We start from the raw sequence: 18,974 nt of genomic DNA, 5'->3' as shown, positions 1-18,974 counted from the left end.
TCCCAGTGGCCCTGTTCCCAGATTATCTTACGTTGAGTGCAGTGTTTCCTAGACAGGTAAACGCACACACAAACGCACACACATACACACATACACAAAACTGCAGGCAGGAGCTCCTCTTGTGACCATACCTCGGGCCCAGCCTTCAGGCTGGGAGCAGTGATGTGGAGTATATTGTGCTCTAAGACTGTGAGGGACGAGTGAGCAGACAATGCAGGGCGGATGTGTCCAAGTGGTCAATGGGGTGACACGTGCTGCTTTGTCCACAGGTAAGAATGAGGTTGGTGGGAGAGGTTCAATGGAAGTCCCTCGATGCCCAGGCCACCTGGGGGATTTCTACACACAACTCCTGCTCCAGCTCCAGCCAAAACTCTGATCTGGATCCTGAGTGGGCTAGGATGAAAATGGTGATTTCCTTGAAGGACAGGAGCGAGTAGCTCAACCATCTTGTCCAGCCATTACAACAGAAAAGACAGCAACTGCAGGACATCAGCCCATCTTCAGAGAAGAATGTAAATGTACCAACAGGAGCTTATCTCTTGCAGGGAAGAACACAGTCCCTCTGTTACCTGGGACACACCAAACTTCAGGCAGATCCTTCAGCTCATGCTTTACCCCAACAACTGACAGCTCCAACTCTTAGTGCATTTCAAGCACTAACTTATTGTTGCTTACATGACTTACGCCTTCATGCCTCAGCTAAAATACATTTCAAAAGCAAGTTGATGTTACAATCTTTAGAATTAGCAAATTTCCTGCTCGTTCAACTAATTCATACAAATAGTACACTATTAAACGTTTACTGTACAAATTACATCATTTCTTTTATATGATATTTAGGTATTGATCAATATCTTTTGAGTAGATTCAGGCCTGAAAAAAAAAAAAAAAACCAGACACAGAACCAGAGATATATCTCTTAGAAGATTAGGAAAGGATTGGGAAGTATGACTCTAGTATGGCTGTAGAATAGAATTTAAATTTTAACTTAAATTTAACTTCAAGTATAAGCTAACCATAAGCAACACTGTGGAAATGCATGTGTTTAGAGAAATTTTAAAACGAAGTGTGGTTGAGCCTCTAGTGGATCATGCTTCTAATCTTAACTACTACGGAAGTTGAGATCTGAGGATCGTGGTGTTATGCCAGCCTGGGCAGGAAAATTCATGAGACTCCAATTAAGCCCCTAAAAAAGCTAGAAGAGGTAGGGCGCTACGTTGAGCAAAAAAGTTTAGGGACAGAGCCCAGGCCATGAATTCAAGTTCTAGGTCCAGCAAAAATAAATAAATGAATAAATAAATAAATAAAGTATAAAAACATCTGGCATGTAAAAAAAAGTCAATGAAAATGAGCTTTTTTTCTTTTTTGATAGAAATTTACTGATTATTTGCAATATCTGAGACATTCTGGGCTGTCACAAAGGAGGATGAAGAAGGACCAATTTTCATGAGAAGGTGAATCCGTTTTCAACAAAACAGTGTTCCCCACACCGAAACAAAGGCAACTGGCAAAGCCAGCACAGACTGTTTCTTGTACTAAGTGAAGAGTAAAAAAAAGCAACAGATTTTGGTACCTTCATTTAGTTGGGGACAGAATGACACCGATCCTTTCCACTAGGAACTGAGCTCTGACATCATCAGGGAAGCATGGTCAAAGCAGGAAGAAGCCACAGCTCAAAAACAGGAAGCTGGCTTGATGTCTTGTTGACCAAAGGAACTTCTCCGAAGGGATTGAAGCCAAGGGCCCCAGAGGCGGGACTTCCCTTGATAACAGTCTCCTGATGGTCTCAATATGATTCCATTTCCTACAGGTCCAGAGGTGGCACTCAATCACTGATTGGTTCCCATCCAAGGGTTGGGTCAGTGGATAGGAAGCAGAGTTTGGGAAGCCATGAGTTCTCGCCAAAGCTGAAAAGCTGTGGGCAGAGTGTTGGTGAGCCATTGAGTTCTTTGATAGGGCCCGAGAGGCTGGAAGAGGTTATCTGAGGTCCACAAAGTGGAGACTGGGGGGCTGTGTCCACACAGAGTACAGCGCCCCTCCCTCCCCCCAACCTCAGGATGCCTCTCGTCCTCAATGGACATCCAGCGGTTTTCTAGTCCCAGAAAGTGTATGGTGGCTGTGCACCATCAGGGCAGGAAAAGATGGGGACCATGGCGTGAGATGGGCACGAAAAGCACTGTCTTCTCCAGCACTGGCCACCTTCCCTTCTAGGTGCAGCTGACACGAGGAGGAGCTTGAGGTCTGACTAGGGGTCTCCAGTCAAGAGAAAAGAGGGATACACAGTGACCATGGCAGGCCCAAACAAATCAGGCAAGGGCATCTCCTCACACTCACTGAGCTCCATGAATAAATAACGTGAATTAAATAGGGGAGGCGCAGAAGAGCAGGCAGAGGCATCACCTGCCCAATTCTCGCACCTTCTCTCTCTCTCATACACACACACACACACACACACACACACACACACACACATAATGCACACACATCTGCACGCGTGCACACACATACACACACGCACCAAGCGGCGGATGAGATGAGCCAGGGTTGGCTGCCATCTTAGGAGTCTGTCAGATGGGCAGCCTGACTGAAGGATGTCTGTCACTCGTGGTCTACCACGGTTGCAGGGCGCAGAGGGGCAGAGGCCAGCGAGGCATGTGTGGTGGAGGATGGGGGCCGCTGAGGACTCTGGCACCTGCAGAGATTGAGAGGAGGCAGGGAAAGAGGAGGTTAGTGGCCTGAGGGAGACAGAAAAGTGAAGCTCTTTCCCCTCCTCTCCCCACTGCCTTTAGGGCACAATCAACACCCACTGCAGCCTTAACCTATGAAGCTCTGCTGCCTGCAAGCCCAGCGCTCACTGGAAGGAACTAAGGTAGAACTGACCAGGATCTGGACTTTCGGACTTTAGACGTGGAAGGTCTTTCTAGAAAGCTGTCCAATCGCATGAGCCTCTCCAAGTGTAGGGTACGAGGGTCTTGTTCTTGATCATGAGAGAATTCCAGCTCAAACACAGCTGGAGGGGACACATCCAACTCCAAAAACATTATATTTTCAGCCTGCAGTAAAATCACATGTCGGATATAAACAACAATCTCAATGACCTCAACAGGCATACCTTCAAGACACTCAATCAAGCTTTCCTGCCCGGGACTGGCTTCAAACTGTGATCATCAGATCTTGACATTCTGAGTAGCTAGATTACAGGGGTGAGTCACCAGTGCCAGGCTACTCAATACATTCTGGATGTCACAAGAGGAAGTTAAAGTACAGTGAGCATCTTTTCACTTTTTTTTTCTCTCCCTTTCCAGTTCCACCTTCTTACCCGATATCTGGGGTGGGACCCCATTGCCATGGCAACGCGAGCATACTGGCTGATAGGCCTCTTGTAGCCCACTGCAGATGTTGGCCGCTTCTTCATTTGGCTGTTATTGCTGTAGGGAAGAGAATTTATTCGAATGAATTTCCTTCAAACACAAAGGGAAATGGTGTCATGAGGAACTAAGCATCATTAAGGTAGCCAACAGGCTATGAGGACTGCAGCATCTTTCTTTCTTTTTTTTTTTTTTTTAGTCATGAGCCTTGAACTCTGGGCCAGGGCACTGACTCTGAGCTCTTCAACTTAAAGCTACTGCCCTACCCCTGGGCCTGGTCCCTGAGTTCTTCAGCTCAAGGCTACTACCCTTGAACCACAATGCCACTTATGGTTTTCTAGTAGTTAATTGGAGATAAGAGTCTCCCGAACTTTAGTGCCCTGGATGGCTTTGAATCGTGATCCTCAGATCTCAGCCTCCTGAGTAGCTGTGCCCAGATAGGCATTGAGTTTTTATCTTCAAGGCTCTATCATTTGTGCCTCAGCTCTACCTCTAGCTTTTTGATGGTTACTTGGAAATAAGAATTTCATGGACTTGCCTGCTTGAACAGGTTTCATACACAAGTCTCAGCTCTCAGCCTCCTGAGTAGCTAAGAATTTAGGAATGAGCCACTGGTACCTGGCTCAGAATTAAATCTTTTTCTTGAGTGTGTGTAATGTTGCTGTTTTGTGTTGGTATTGAGTGGACTTGAATTGAGGGCCTGGGCTTTTTTTTTTTGGCTCAAAGCTATCATTCCACCATCTGAGCCACAGCTCTACTTCTATCTTTTTGGTGGTGAATTGGCAATGCAAAGTCTCATGGAATTTCCTGTTTGAGTTGGCTTTGAATATCAATCACCAGATTTCATCCACCAGTATCTAAGGACTGTAGTTGTAAGCCCTTGGTACATGGCTCTTCTTTTTGGTCCTGGAACTTGCTCCAGCCTCCCTAGTAGTTTGTTGTTGATCAATGCCATACGTTTTTATGCTCTTTGTTGTTGATGATGGTTGTGGGGCTTGAACTCAGAGCCTGGTGCTATCTCACAGCCTCTTGGTGCTCAAGGGTAGTGGTCTACCACTTGAGCCACAGTGCTACTTCAGGTTTTTGAGTGGTTAATTGGATATATATATATATGGGTATCCTTAAACAATATGTGTCATTTGTATGCCTATTTTAAATTTTTAAATCTTGACCTGTCTAATATATGAACTATTCTTTCTTTCTTTCTTTTTTTTTTTCTTTTTGCCAGTCCTGGAACTTGTACTCAGGGCCTGAGCACTGTCCTTGGACTTTTCATCAAGGCTAGAGCTCTACCACTTGAGCCACAGAACTACTTCCAGCTTTTCATATGTATATGGTACTGAGGAATTAAACCCAGGTCTTTGTGCATGCTAGGCAAGCAATCTACCACTAGGTCAAACTCCGGCCCTGAACTATTCTTTCTAAACATGTCTTTAAGCTTTTAAAAAATTTTTATTTTGAGACAGGGTTTTGCTATGTATCCCAAGCTAGCCTCAAACTCTTGATCCTCCCCCTCCTCTACTTCCTAAATGCTGGGATTACAGGCATGTATCATAAGACCTAGTTTCAAGATTTTTTTATATACATGGATTCCTGGATTGGGTTTCAATATGGCGCTTCGTGTGCATGTCTATCCTTGTGTAATAATAATCTAGCTTGATTTCCTCCCTCTCATTCTCTTCTTTTATTGTTATTAGCTAGCACTGCTGTAAGCATTTTGTACAAGTATCATCAGATACATATTAGCACTTCCCCTACAGTATATGCCCAGGAACAGAACTGCTGCAAAGAAAGGTATGTACATTTCAACTTTACTAGATTTATCAAAGTGCTTTTCAAGTGCTTACAGCTAGAAAAGACTGTACCACTCCAAGTATGAGTCTATTATCAGCATGGCAGAAATTTTACCTTTAGCAACTCAATGAATATAAATGATTATTATTATTTTTTGCCAGTCCTGGACCTTGAACTCAGGGCCTGAGCACTGTCTTTGGGCTTTCTCAAGGCTGATACTTTACCACTTGAGCCACAGCACCACTTCTGGCTTTTTTCTATGTATGTGGTACCTAGGAATTGAACCCAGGTCTTGGTGCATGCTAAGCAAGCACTCTACCACTAGGCCAAACTCCCGGCTACCTAAATTATTATTCTTATTACTCTAAACAAATAGCAAAAGAAAGAAAGTAAAGCCATGTGCCAGTGGTTCATGTTTATAATCCTGTAGAGGTTGAGATTTGAGGATCCTGGTTTAAAATCATCCTGGTCAGGAAAGTCTGTGAGACTATTTCTAATGAAATAGAAAAAAAAGCAACAAGCTGAAAGTAGAACTGTGCAAGTGATAGACTGCAAAAGCTCAGGGGCAGAGCCCAGGAACTGCCCAGGAGCGGCATGCGGGAAGGAAAGGAAAAGAAAGGAAAGGAAGACAAGTAGGTGGTTTCCACTTTTTTTTTTTTTTTTTTAATTTTGGTTAGTTGTGAGGCTAGAACTCAAGGCCTTGGGTGGATGCTGTCCTTGAGCTTTTCTGTTGTTGTTATTGGTCGTGGGGCTTGAACTCTGGGCCTGAGTGCTGTCCCTGAGTATTTAGCTCAAGGCTACTGCCCTACCCCTTGAGCCACATCGCCACTTCCAGTTTTCTAGTGGTTAATTGGAGATAAGCTTCTCATGGTCTTTTGTGCCCGGGCTAGCTTTGAACACAGATCCTCAGATCTCAGTCTTCTGAGTTAGAATTACAGCCACCCAGTGAGCTTTTCAGTTTAAGGCTAGACCTCTACCATTTAAGCTACAGCTCAAAGTTTTCTGGTGGTTATTTGGAGGTGAGAGTCTCATGGACTTTCCTGTCTAGGCTGGCTTTGAAACAAAATCCTCAGGTCTCAGCCTCCTGAGTAGTTAGGATTATAGGCATGAGTCACCAGCACCCAGTTCAGATTTTAAAAATAAAGAGTACAGGCTTTGGAGTAAGACGAATGAACCTGTGTTCACAAACTGAGTCAGTTCCTTTCATTTCTAAGAAAGTGCTTTTCTATCTCTGAGTCTAACAGGAACTGAGACGAGCACTTAGCATATTAAGCACTTAGCATATTAGGCTGCAAGGACTCGGCATGTGACAGCTGTGATCATTAGTACTCCTCAATTCCATTTGCTAATTCAAACAGGGATGCAATAAAATGAAATGAGTAATGAAATATTCAAAAGATGACACTGAAAGGCAGAAGCAGAGAAAGAAATTCTCATTCCCACATAGGCCATTGTATCTTTATACAAAACGGTGCAGAAGCCCCAAATCAATGTGCAATGCCTGCCTTGCAGCCTGGCAAGAGATACACAGTCACTTCTGCTTTATCCTGTATAATAAAGAGTGACAGACACTTCGCTTGGGGGTCGCAGCTGACCTTCGTGATGGATGAAAACAAGGACTGATATGGCTCTTGAGCCCCACTTTGCTTTGCTGTTGGGAGGCCAGGCACATGGCAGGTCCACTCCCTGCTCATGTTAAAGGCCTTCCTGTGTGCCTAGTGCAGTGGTGAATACCACTCTCCCTGCAGGCTTCATCTGATCACCCCTTTGATGAGGAAGGAAGTTCAGCAAGAACACTGGGATGGCCCCACTGAGGAGGAACGGGAAAGTTAAGATCACTTCTCACTTCGCTACAACAAGCCTGTAGATGTGGAGAGAGCAGATGGGAAGACAGGCCCAAGATCACACAACTAAAGCTGGGCGCTGGTGGCCCACACCTGTAATCACAACTACTCAAGAGGCTGAGATCTGAGGATTGCAGTTTGAAGCAAACAAGCAAAACCAAAACAGAAACTTTCTCAAGACCATGAGTGAGTGTCAGAGTAGGGGCTAGCGTAGGATTCAGAATGCTCTGAATCCAAAGTCTAGTCTCCCAATTATATTATGATGACTTTGCAAACAAGTTAGGGTGGCTGAAAGCAGAGGTGAAAGCATTAAAGTCACAACAACATTTTATGAACTATATACTATGGGCTATTTTGCCAAATATAGTACCCTTAGGCAATAATTTTTTTCTTCTTCTGTCAGTTGTAGAGCTTGAACTCAGGGGCTGGGTACTGTTCTTAAGGTCTTTTGCTCAAGGCTACTGCTTTACTACTTTGAGCTACAGCTCCACTTCCAGTTTTCTGGTGGTTATTTGGAGATAAGTCTCACAGATTTTCCTGCCCAGGCTGGCTTTGAACTGCAATCCTCTGTTCACAGCCTCCTGAGTAGCTAGAATTATAGGATGAACCACCAGTGTCCAGCTAGAAGACAATTTTTTTTTTTTTGCCAGTTGTAGGGTTGAACTCAGGGCTTGAGCACTGTCCTTAAGCTTTTTTCTGAAGGCTAAAGCTCTACCACTTGAGCCACAGCACCACTTCCAACTTTTTTCTATGGATGTGGTACTGAGGAATTGAACTCAGGTCTTTGTACTTGCTAGGCAAGAACTTTACCACTAGGCCAAACTCCTGGCTCTAGAAGACAATTTAAAAAAATAAATTAAAATTTACTATGAGACATGAAACCATCATATTTATAAAACAGTTATTGCTAGCTAGAACAATTCTCAAGGCAATTCTTTATTTTTATTTTATTTTTTGGTGCTAGTCATGGGGTTTGAAATTAGGGCCCAGGCTCTGTCCCTGACCTCTTTTTGCTCAGGTCTACCACTCTACCACTTGAGCCACAGCTCTACCCCTGACTTTTTTGGGTGGCAAATTGGAGATAAGAATCTCAAGGACTGGGGCTGGGAGTTTGGCCTAGTGGTTAAAGTGCTTGCCTAGCATGCATGAAGACCCGGGTTCGATTCCTCAGTACCACATATAGAAAAAAGCCGGAAGTGGTGCTGAGGCTCAAGTGGTAGAGCCCTAGCCTTGAGAAAGTCCAAGGACAGTGCTCAGGCCCTGAGCTCAAGCCCAGGACTGGCAAAAAAAAAAAAAAAAAAAAGAATCTCAAGGACCTTCCTGCCCAGACTGGCTCAAACCATGATCCTCAGATCTGAGCCTCTTGACTGGCTAGGATTAAAGATGTGAGCTACAGCATCCAGCTTCAATACCAAATTGTGGTTGTAAAAAACACCTTACCTGAGATTACTTTGCAATCAACTAGTGACTACACAGAGTCAAGGGAGAAAAGGAAGATGGAGAAATTTCCAAAATAAGCTTATCTGGGATGTCAGGAGTTGCCTGACAACATCTTGTTTTCAAGACCGACATGCTGGAGTAGTGCTCAGGAAGGAGGAGGGTAAAAGTATTTCCCACAAAAGCTTTCCATAGGAACAGAGTAACCTTGGGTAATAACCTTTCAAGCCAAATCTTTCCTTTTACTTCAAGCAGCTTTCAATGTTCTCATCCCAGAATAACCAGCATACAGTAAAGCAAAATATCCCACACCAGTGTTAAGTAGATGGGACAATGACCTCATTAGCTAAGTACACTTTGGGAGAAAACTCTATTCTGTTTATTATTTAGCCCTGCTTTAGTTATCTTGCAAATACTAGGAGCTAATGCGGAAAGGGGAGGTGGTGACCTTCTACAAGCCTTAGACCCCAGGCCGGATTGATAGGAGGAACTATATCTACATGTTCAAGACTCTTCTGCCCAGCTGGGTGCTAGTGGTGAATGCCTGCAACCCTAACTACTCAGAAGGCTGAGCATCACAGTTCAAAGTCAGGCTGAGAAGAAAGGTTTGTGAGATTCATCTCCAATTAACCACCAAAAAAAAAAAATAAACAAAACAAAAAAAAGCAACTGGAGTCTAGTGTGGTGGCTCACACTTGTAATTGTAGCTACTCAGGAGGCTGAGATCTGAGGATCAAGGTTCAAAGCCAGCCTGGGCACAAAAGAACCTGAGACTTATCTCCAACTAACCTCTAGAAAACAGAAAGTGGGGCTTGGCTCAAGGGTAGGGCAGTAGCCTTGAGCTGAAGAGCTCAGGGAAAACACCCAGCCTCAGTTCAAGCCCCATGACCTGCAAAAAAAACCCAAAAAACAAAAAGGAAAGAGAGAACAGGAAGAATGGGGTCTTTGTGCATGCTAGGCAAGTACGCTGCCACCAGGTCAAACTCCCAGCCCCCGGCAGTAATATTCTTATGATAACAGTACAAAGTATTTCCAGGGCTGTTTCACCATTGCTATCCACAGTCATTCTGCAAAGCGCTAGTTCAGTTGGGTGAGGCAGTCACATTGTTCAGTGTGAATATACAGCCGTGTTCCTCACCACTACCAGCAGGGGGCACTGCATGCTCAGCCAATGGACAGCTACACCCAAGGAGCAGGAAACAGGTGGAAATGATGAATCATCCATTTGACAAGACTATACACATTAAATCTAGACTCTGTGTTGTCCTAATCGGATTGCTTCTCAGTATTTCTCTCTGAACTGTAATCTCAGACTGTCTTATTTTCTGTCTACATTCTCAAACACAGTAGCTGACACAGCAGTGCTGGGCAAATATTAATTAATTATGGTTCTTATTTCTGGCACCTGACAAATGAGAAGTCACCATAAGTGGCCAGCTGTAAGCATCACTGGGATTGCCAAAGAGACACAGCTGTTCCTACAAGCCCCCCATTCCTCTACTTACAGGGAACTTTTGTATCTCAGGCAAGTGAGATACCCCTTAACCCAGCTCTAACATCTTTCCTTCATGGAAACTTTTATGTTAGGTTCTGAGAGAGCCAACCTTCATTCTTTTTTTTCTTTGCCAATTCTGGGACTTGAACTCAGGGCTTGGCCACTATCCCTGAGCTAGCATTCTTCCACTCTAGCCATGGGGCCACTTCTGGCATTTTCTGTGTATGTGGTACTGAGGAATCAAAACCAGGGCTTCATGAATGCTAGGCAAGCATTCTGTTACTAAGCCACATTCCCCACCCCAGCCATTCTTCATTCTACATGGCCCCAGTTTGTTCCCCAATCTCAAAACATCCATTCCCTCAAGCTGGGCCTCAGGTCCCTCACTAAGTCCAAACTGGAGGGGGCTTGAAAGTCCCATGGCCCAGACAACAGGCTCGAGTGACTCACACTCCAGCAGGAACCAGCGGCTGGAACTTCCACTGTTCCTCCTCACAGTCCAGGAAGAGGCGGTTCATGATCTTGTTCTTCTCCTCCGGGGGGATGAAGTTCTCGATGATTAGATACCTGGAAGTAGGAATAAGGTAGGAGTGGGGAAGGGAGGAAGTGAATACAGGCAACAGAGGAGGTTGAAAAACCCAAAATGGTGGAGGGAACAAATCTCTATAGTAATAATGGGACTTGAAAGTCGCTGTTTTTTTTTTTTTTTTTTTTTTTTTTTTGCCAGTCCTGGGCTTAAACTCAGGGCCTGGGCACTGTCCTTGGACTTTCTCAAGGCCAGCACTCTGCCACTTGAGCCACAGCATCACTTCTGGCTTTTTCTATGTATGTGGTACCAAGGAATCGAACCCAGGGCTTCGTGCGTGTTAGGCAGGCACTCTACCACTAGGCCACTGCTTCTAAGGTAACATTGTAGGCACTTAAGGTTACTTCTGACTAGTACCCAGCATCCACCTTGGGGGTTCATCAACTTTAGACTAAAGGGTCAGAGGAAACTTCAGAACTGGGCCTACCCCTCTTCCCTCAGACACACTGATTCCTACAACATAAGGACCTGTGAGTGAGCAGGCTGTCAGGATGCAGCCTGTGAGAAGAAGCATCTGGTAGGGAGGCCCTGAGGAATGCAGGGGGACCCAGAACCGGAACCAAAAGAGGACCTGGCCCTACTTGAGCTTGAGTTCCCGGGTCTGTTCATTCTGCGCCTCCTCCAGGTCCTGCCGCACGCGGATGTACTCGTCATGTTGGTCCTGGATCTCCGCCTTCACCGCTTGCAGCTTGGCATAGAGCTGGGTAAGGACAGGTGCAGCTCAGAGGCTGCTCCATGTGTCAACGCCTAGCCTGGGCCCTGTGGGCTGCAGGCTCAAGGCCGCAAGGCTCCACCCAGAATGATGAACTTCTTTCTGTTAACACCATCCTAAGCCAGGGTGGCCTACTTAAAGACTGTCTTGTCCCATACACCGAGGCCTGTTGGCTGCTGCTCTCTCTCTCAGCGGGCATTTGCAAAGGACTTGTGAAATCTTTTGTTGTTTTGTTTTGATGACAGTACGCAGAGGCTTGAACTCAGGGGCTTTTCTGCTCAAGACTGGCCCTTTACCATTAGAGTCCTACCTCCAGTTCACACTTTTGCTGGATAACTGGAAATAAGAATCTCACAGACTTTCCTGCCTAGGATGGCTTCAAACTGCGATCCTCAAATCTCAGCTTCCTGAGTAATTAAGATTACAAGTGTGAGCCACTGGTGTCCAGCCCAACACCTACTCTTTATAGACAAGGAAATCTAGTCACAGACTAACTAAAAAGGCCCATAACTCATCAACAGAAGAGAATCAGGACCCAGGTGTCATTTGGAGACCCTAGGCTGGGGTTACAGATAGAACAGGTTGAGAAGTAGGTGACATACCCTATGGTTGCTTCTCTAGGAGCTCTTACAAGTGAGGGCATGGAGGTCAGCACTGCTTTTCCACTCTACTCCTAATCTAGTGAGCAGTGAGCACAGCCACTTCCATGGGAGCTGGTCTTAGGCCTGGCCAGCTCTAGAGCAGCCACACTGCTAGCCTGGGAGTTCTCTATATTCTTACCAGAATTCAAGCTGGACCTTGCTGTTTCCTGCCCTAACCCTCATCTCATGGACTGGGGACACTGCATGGAGGGGCTGTGTTCTCTTCCTGAGATTCCCTAGGCATGAGTCTCCTCAGGCTTCATCACAACCCCTGGCCCTTCTCCAGACCCAGCCTCCCAAACTGTGAGTCATTCGTGACAGTCAAAGGAAGACGTCATCTAAGAGGAGGATGGCTTTTCTGGAGACTGGAAGCGACAGTTTCCAGCCCATGAGACTCCACCATCTATGGGAAAAGCCCTTCTACCCTGCCCCCAGACCCATGCCTTCCCACTGCTCGGCAATGCCTAGCCCAGCCCCAGAGCTAGCTCAGGGGCTAAGCAGTTTATTAAAAGTGGGGATGGACACCAAGCACCAATGGCTCATGCCTGTAGTCCTGACTACTCAGGAGGCTGAGATAAGAGGATCACCATTGGTAGGCAGCTTGGGCAGAAAAATCCTCTTGAGACTCTTCTCTCCAATTAACTACTCAAAAATTGGAAGTGGTGCTGTGGCTTACAGTGACAGAGTGCTGGCCTTGAGCTAAAAAGCTCAGGGACAGTACCCAGGCCCTGAGTTCAAGCCCCATGACCAACAAGATAAGAAGTGGGGATGGGTTCTTGAAATGCACATCCGTGGGGCAGCTGCCTGCCCTGGGGAGAGGCTCTCAGGGCCCCCACGCTGCAGCATCTCTCACCTTCTTGAGTTTCTTGGTCTTGACCTCCACCTCCTGCTGCAGGGACGTGTAGGTGCCCCGGAGCTCCATGGTCTCCTCGTCTCGCAGCATCATCTCCTGCTGCATTTCCCGCTCACGGCGTTTCTAGGCCAAGGCAGGATGAGGGGACGACCATGGAACAGAATGTACTGAGAGAGAGCCAAGGGAACTCCGAGGATGGCTCACTCTGCCTGTCACACAGGTCCTGCCTTCTCCATGGCTGTGGGGTCCAGGAAGAAGGGAGGACACCCTTTGCTCCACCCTATCTGACGTAAAGCAGAGGGTGTGAATCCTCTCAACTCAGCTTGTATGGCCATGCCTTGTTCAGATGCTGCCCTGAGGATGGAGACCCCACATCTCTAACAACTGGCATACTCCAGGGGGTATTACCCCTAGATGTTGGCTTCCAAAATGTCTCCCCTTTCCCTACGGTAGTGTCAAAAAGTTAACTGGAGCTCATGCCTGTAATTGTAGCTACTAAGGAGATTGCAATCTCATAAGGATCATGGTTCAAGCCAGCCTGAGCAGGAAAGTCTGTGAGACTCTTATCTTCAATAAGAAAAAGGCAGAAGTGGAGCTGTGGCTCAAGTGGTAGAAGGCTAACCTTGAGTAAAAAGAAGCTCAGGACTGGCAACAAAAAGGTTAACTGGTAACCTACACATTGTCATTCCCTTTTTTTTTTTTTTGGTTGGTTGCAAGGCTTGAACTCAGGGCCTGGGCATTATCCCTGAATGGTAGGCTAGCGTTCTACCACTTGAGCCATAGTACCACTTCCAGGTTTTGAGTGGTTAACTGGAAAGAAGAATCTCATGGGGACTTTTCTCAAACTCCCTATCCTGCAACGACCCAGTTTTGCCATGCCCAGGAGACCATGCCGTGCTCCCTAATCTGCAACGGACCGTGTTGCTGTGCCCGGGAGACCACGCCACGCTCCCTAATCTGCAGCAGCCCGTTTTGTCATGTCACAGGGACTTTCTATCTGGGCCAGCTCAGAACTTTGATCCTAAGATCTCAGCCTTCTGTGTAGCTAGGATTATAGGAATGAACCACTGGCGCCCAGCTCAAATTGTCTTCTAGGGCTTGAACTTAGGGCCTGGGCACTGTCTTTGGACTTTCTCAAGGATAGTGTTCTACCATTTGAGCCACAGCACCACTTCTGATTTTTTTCTGTGTATGTGGCATCAAGGAATTGAACCCAGGGTTTGGTGCATGCAAGGCAACACTCTACCCCTAGGCTATGCTCCTGGCCCAAAGTGTCATTGTTTTTTTTGTTTTTGTTAGTTGTGGGACTTGAACTCTGGGCCTGGGCATTGTCCCTGAGCTCTTCCGCTCAAGGCTACTGGGCTACTCCTTGAGCCACAGTGCCACTTCCAGTTTTCTGGTGATTAATTGGATCTAGGAGTCTCTCAGGCTTTGTAGGGTCAGAGCTGATTTTGAACCTCGATCCTCAGATCTCAGCCTCCTGATTAGCTAGGATTACAGGCGTGAGCCACCTCGCCCCCTAAAGTGTCATTCTTGATGCTAGTAAACAGTCACATGGATGCCCATAAACTCATATCCTTGCAGAGGCTGACTGCATGAACAGCCAGCACACATCAGCTAGTAGCGCCCTGCCAGAGGGGTGATCCTGGGCTGGAAGAGCCACGGGACCCACAGTGGTATGTCTTAGATTCTCAGCACTATAATACCAAGGTTCCTAAGTGCATGATGGCTTAGAGCCATGGTTGTGTCCTACACACGACTTTGAGACCATGTACTCCCTCCCCTCAAGGGGACCTGAAGCCTTGGTGACCCTACCTGCTCGGCAATCTCCTGCCTCTTCAGTTCCAGCATCTTCTGCTGCTCATTGGTGTGATCCATGATGTTCCTGCCGCCAATGAGCAGCTTGCTCTCCATAGCCTGGCAACACAGAGGCGCAGAGAGGCTGAGAGGCAGGCTTCCTGGACAGTCACAAGAGCCCTTCCTTAGATTTTTACCCCCTAGCTCTATGGTCCTTCTGGAATGATCTAAGATGTTCCCAGATGGTGCCTGGGATGTTGATAAGAATGCGTTTCCCCTCCAGCCTCTTGAGCCCCAAGCACAAGGCTCCTATTGTTGACACGGTCATTTGAAAAGCAAAGGAAGGGAGGCCCCCAATGCTGGTGTCTCATGGCTCACGTCTTAGCTCCTCGGGATGCTGAGATGTGATGATAATAGTTCAAAGCCAGCTGAAGCTCCTATCTCCAATTAACCACTAAGACTAACCCGAAGAGGAGCTGTGGTTCAAGTGGTAGACAGTCAGTCTTGAGCAGAGAAGACTAACGGACAATGCCCAGGCCCTGAGTTCAAACCTGACACAAATACTGGTGAGACAGACAGAGAGAAAGAGAGAGAGGTGGGGGGAGGGAGGGAGGATAGAGACCTCTGGGAATACAGAGCACCTGACTTCTTTGCTTTGGATACAGAGGAAGATTGGTTCTCCATTCCTCTAAGGAGAGTAGGTGGTGATTTAATCCTAGCAACTAGGTCCCAGTTGGTATTCAGGAAAGGGAAAGGAAAGTCAGAAACTAACCAGACTAGCCCTTAAGCTAAACAGCTCCCAAGTCAAGAGGACAGCTCACCTCATGGGCAGCAGGAAAAGGTCTAAACTTTGACCTCTGTAGAAATCAGAAGAAAAACCCAAGAAAGAGATTCTGCAGCAACCCAATGGAACTCCAGAGGCAACATGAGCTTTGCTGACAGTCCGGAGGACTCAGGCTCTACCCCACCAGGCTGGAGGCTCAGTGCTCACATCGGGTGTACTGGAACACAGCCACTTCATCCTGTGGCTGGTGAACACGCAGGGCAATGTCTGTCAGGTGCAGAACTACGTCATCACCAGGCATTACTTCCAGCTCCCCTAAGAGAAAGGACTGCCTCCTGTCCCCATTTAACCAATGAAGAAAGGGAGAAGACCTAGTCTGGGCCCAGGCAGCTAGGAAGTAATAAAGAAGAAAGATTTGAACCCTGGAGCCCAGTCTCTAAGAGCCTGTGCTGTAGAAAGTTCTAGATGAGTGTTGGTCACAGACCTTCAGTGGGTGCTGCAGGAATTAGAAGCTGAAGTTAGCTCATTTGCATCTATTATGACTCCATAAAATGTACTGTCTCTATTGTCAACAAGAGGGTGTGCCCCAGGGTAGCCAGCTGCTCTCTGATTTCATCACAGGTCTCCTGGAAGGTTGACATCACCTTGAGCCACCAGAAGAAATTGGATGTCACCTGCTGATCTTTCCTTCCCCTCAGTGGAAGTGGCTGATCTACCTGGCTTTCAAAGGAATGGGGCAGGATGTGGACCACTGAACTGGGGGAGCAGGACTGGGATGTGTAAAGGTGCCAGTGGACATGTGAGCAAAGCTGGCCAGTGGGGCCACACCAATGTCCCCTCCCCCACCACCATGGAAACCAGGAAGAGGAAAGCCAATGAGAAGCTAACCGTGTCACCCCTATCCATCATCTGTGTCACAGACTTAACTCATCCTCAGAGGAAGTAAATTCTGAAATTTCACATACATGGCAACCTTTCTACTTACCTTACCCCCCCACCCCCACATCCCACTCAGATCTTGAGTGACTACCACTCTCAGCTTTTCTATCCTCACCAACACTTGCTGCTTTCTTTGCATTCTCACAGCTTGGACTACGTCTATGGGTTTCCCATTGCCTCAGTTTCCCCTTACATCCATGTCCCACAAAGCTCAAGAATCCTCCAAAAGCACAATACTGAACCTATGGTCCCATGACTTCAAATTTTTCAGTGGTCCTTCATTCCATGTAGAGAGACTCCAAGCTTTAGAGTAGTTACAGGCTCTATGGGGTGTCCCAGCCCGCCAAACCCCAGTCTCCTGACTGATCCCTTCTCACATATGTTCTACATTCCAGTTTCACCCCCAAAATTGTAGCTCCCTCACACACTTCCTCTCCATCGGGAAAACTGCTGCTGATCTCAAAAGATCCAGCATGAACATGTTGGGAAATTTTCCCTGATCCCCTCAAAGCTGCTCTTTTGGTCCTCCTCAGTACTTGGATATATTCCTATATTGTCCTATATCACATCTACCTTTATTCATTCTCTCTCCTCTCTCCTCCCTCTCTCTCCTCCCTCTCTCCCTCCCTCTCTCTCTCTCTCTCTCTCTCTCTCTCTCTCTCTCTCTCTCTCTCTCTCTCTCTCTCTCGTTGGTAGTGGGGCTTGAACTCTGGGCCTGGGCTCAAGGCTAGTGTTCTACCACTTGACTCACAGCACCACTTCCTGCTTTTTCTGTGTATACGGTACCAAGAAATCGAACCAAGAGCTTCATGCATGCTAGGCAAGCACTCTACCACTAGGCCAAACTCTGGTCGTATCTACCTTTCTGTCTTACTACACGCTCCTTCAATCATGTCTCATACTCAGAGTTCTTTTGGGCATGACACAAAGCAAATGCTCAGTGTTTGATGAATGGAACGTGAGTCTTTGGAAGTGGTTGCCGAGGGAGTTCCAGGTCCTTTCTTTTGGACTCTATCGTAACTTCTCTGCCTCCTATCTATATCAAGTCTGCTTTATCTACTAGGTAATAGAGGCTTGAGGATTTGGGTTTGGTCTCCAAATCTGGGCATATTTATTCACTTCAGACCTGAGTCTTTGCATTTTTCTCAGCATTTTATGTGACACTAACAGTCTTTACCACTAATAAAGACACATTTCTCAACGTTGGCTACCTATTAGAATTGCAGAGGAAGCTTTTTATCCTGATCTAGAAAATCCAAATCTGCATTGTACCTAGATTCCCAGATGACTTGAGTACATGTTCATACTTGGAAAGGACTGCTTGAAGTGACAGATAATTTTGTTGTTGTTTTCGTTGGTCATAGGGTTAAAACTCAGGGTCTGGGCACTGTCCCTGAGCTTTTGCTTATGGCTAGCACTCTAGCACTTTGAGCCACGGCACCACTTCCAGTTTCCTGGTGGTCAACTGGAGATAAAGTCACATGGACTTTTCTGCCTGGGCTGGCTTTGAACCACGACCCTCAGATTTCACCCTCCTGAGTAGTTAGGATCACAGGCATCAGCTACCAGTGCCAGGCTGGGACACATGATTAATATCGCCATTTAAGCAACCATTCAAAACAAGTCACATGGGTTGAGTGCTTGCCTAGCATGCACGAAGACCCGGGTTTGATTCCTCGGTACCACATACATAGAAAAAGCCAGAAGTGGTGCTGAGGCTCAAGTGGTAGAGCTCTAGCCTTGAGAAAGTCCAAGGACAGTGCTCAGGCCCTGAGCCCAAGCCCAGGACTGGCACAAAAAACCCCAAAAAACAACAACAAAAAAAACAAGTCACATGATGACCACTAAACTTGAGTGTAGATCCCAGCCCCAGCCCTTCCTGTCTCTAAAGTCCTTCCTATTACAGTTAATGTCTTTAGGTAGAAAACAGGAAAGCTAAAGGAAAATCAGGATGTTTCCAGAAAGACAGAAACATGCCTGACTCACTTCTGAGAGTTCTTTCAAGCTGGCATAAAATAGGTTATCACTGCACACAGAGAAGCCAGTGGCCAGAACTTTGGATGTTAAAATACTCCTGGCCTTTGTACAACTACTTCATCAAAGATGATACAAGTAGAATTTGTTTTTAAAATATTCCTGGCAAAGCTGTACTGCAGAGGTTATTCAAAGTTATTTTGGGGGTGAGGGGGCGTGAAGATGGAGAAAGAGGAAATGCTTTCCACTGAAAGTGGAAGTAGACTAGGAAAAAGAGTGAAAAATAAACAGGCATTTCCTTAAATGGAAAAATGCATTGGGTGACAGGACTGATCTAGATTAGAAACTGCTCTAGAAAGAGTGTGCAAATCAAACATCCAACTTCACAGATGTCCTCCCAACCCTTCCAGGTGGTAAAGAACAAGAAAAATGTTCAGGCCATGAAAGCTAACAAGAGAAAAAAAAAAGCAGGTGGGCTTCCATTACAGCTTTCCATTTGGGGGAAATTGATCCTAATTCATGAAATGATAGCTGTGGGCAGAAAGAAAGGGGAGAGTAGAGAGGTGAGTGATTCTCCAGTATCCCAGAAGACACTGGCTTAATCTGCTGCCACAGCTAAAAACCCAATAGCAGCTGGCCAGAAACCGTTGTGAAGGCTTTTTGGAAGCAAAACAAAACCCATTATACCCTTGTACAGAATCATGATGCAGCTGAATCGGGAATCACTGTGTATTTTATTCCCTACAGCCT

The 18,974-nt window shown here is 46.4% G+C and overlaps 1 protein-coding gene across 3 annotated transcripts in view; it reads right to left on the bottom strand.

Annotated features, from left to right (window-relative positions):
• Positions 1–727: 727 nt before the first annotated feature.
• Positions 728–18,974, bottom strand: part of Kif3c (kinesin family member 3C) — a 35,495-nt gene continuing 17,248 nt past the window's right edge. The window contains exons 2-9 of one of the 3 annotated variants that reach the window (XR_016536286.1): positions 14,546–14,647; positions 12,731–12,853; positions 11,106–11,224; positions 10,389–10,505; positions 3,320–3,428; positions 2,881–3,053; positions 2,519–2,692; positions 728–2,253 (exon numbers count right to left, since the gene is read on the bottom strand). Coding sequence is in view for 1 of the 3 variants with exons in the window: in XM_090337341.1 (XP_090193467.1) it covers positions 2,599–2,692; positions 2,881–3,053; positions 3,320–3,428; positions 10,389–10,505; positions 11,106–11,224; positions 12,731–12,853; positions 14,546–14,647 (837 nt within the window). In the remaining 2 variants the exon portion in view is untranslated. Of the gene's footprint in view, positions 2,254–2,339; positions 2,693–2,880; positions 3,054–3,319; positions 3,429–10,388; positions 10,506–11,105; positions 11,225–12,730; positions 12,854–14,545; positions 14,648–18,974 lie in introns of those variants that run through there. The other 2 variants (XR_016536287.1, XM_090337341.1) reach the window with 2 other exon arrangements.

Source organism: Megascapheus bottae, chromosome 7 (assembly GCF_031878675.1).
Source record: "Megascapheus bottae isolate mThoBot1 chromosome 7, mThoBot2.hap1, whole genome shotgun sequence".
Taxonomy (NCBI): domain Eukaryota; kingdom Metazoa; phylum Chordata; class Mammalia; order Rodentia; family Geomyidae; genus Megascapheus; species Megascapheus bottae.
Note: the sequence above shows the minus strand (reverse complement) of the source record. Positions and strands in the feature narration are given on the sequence as shown.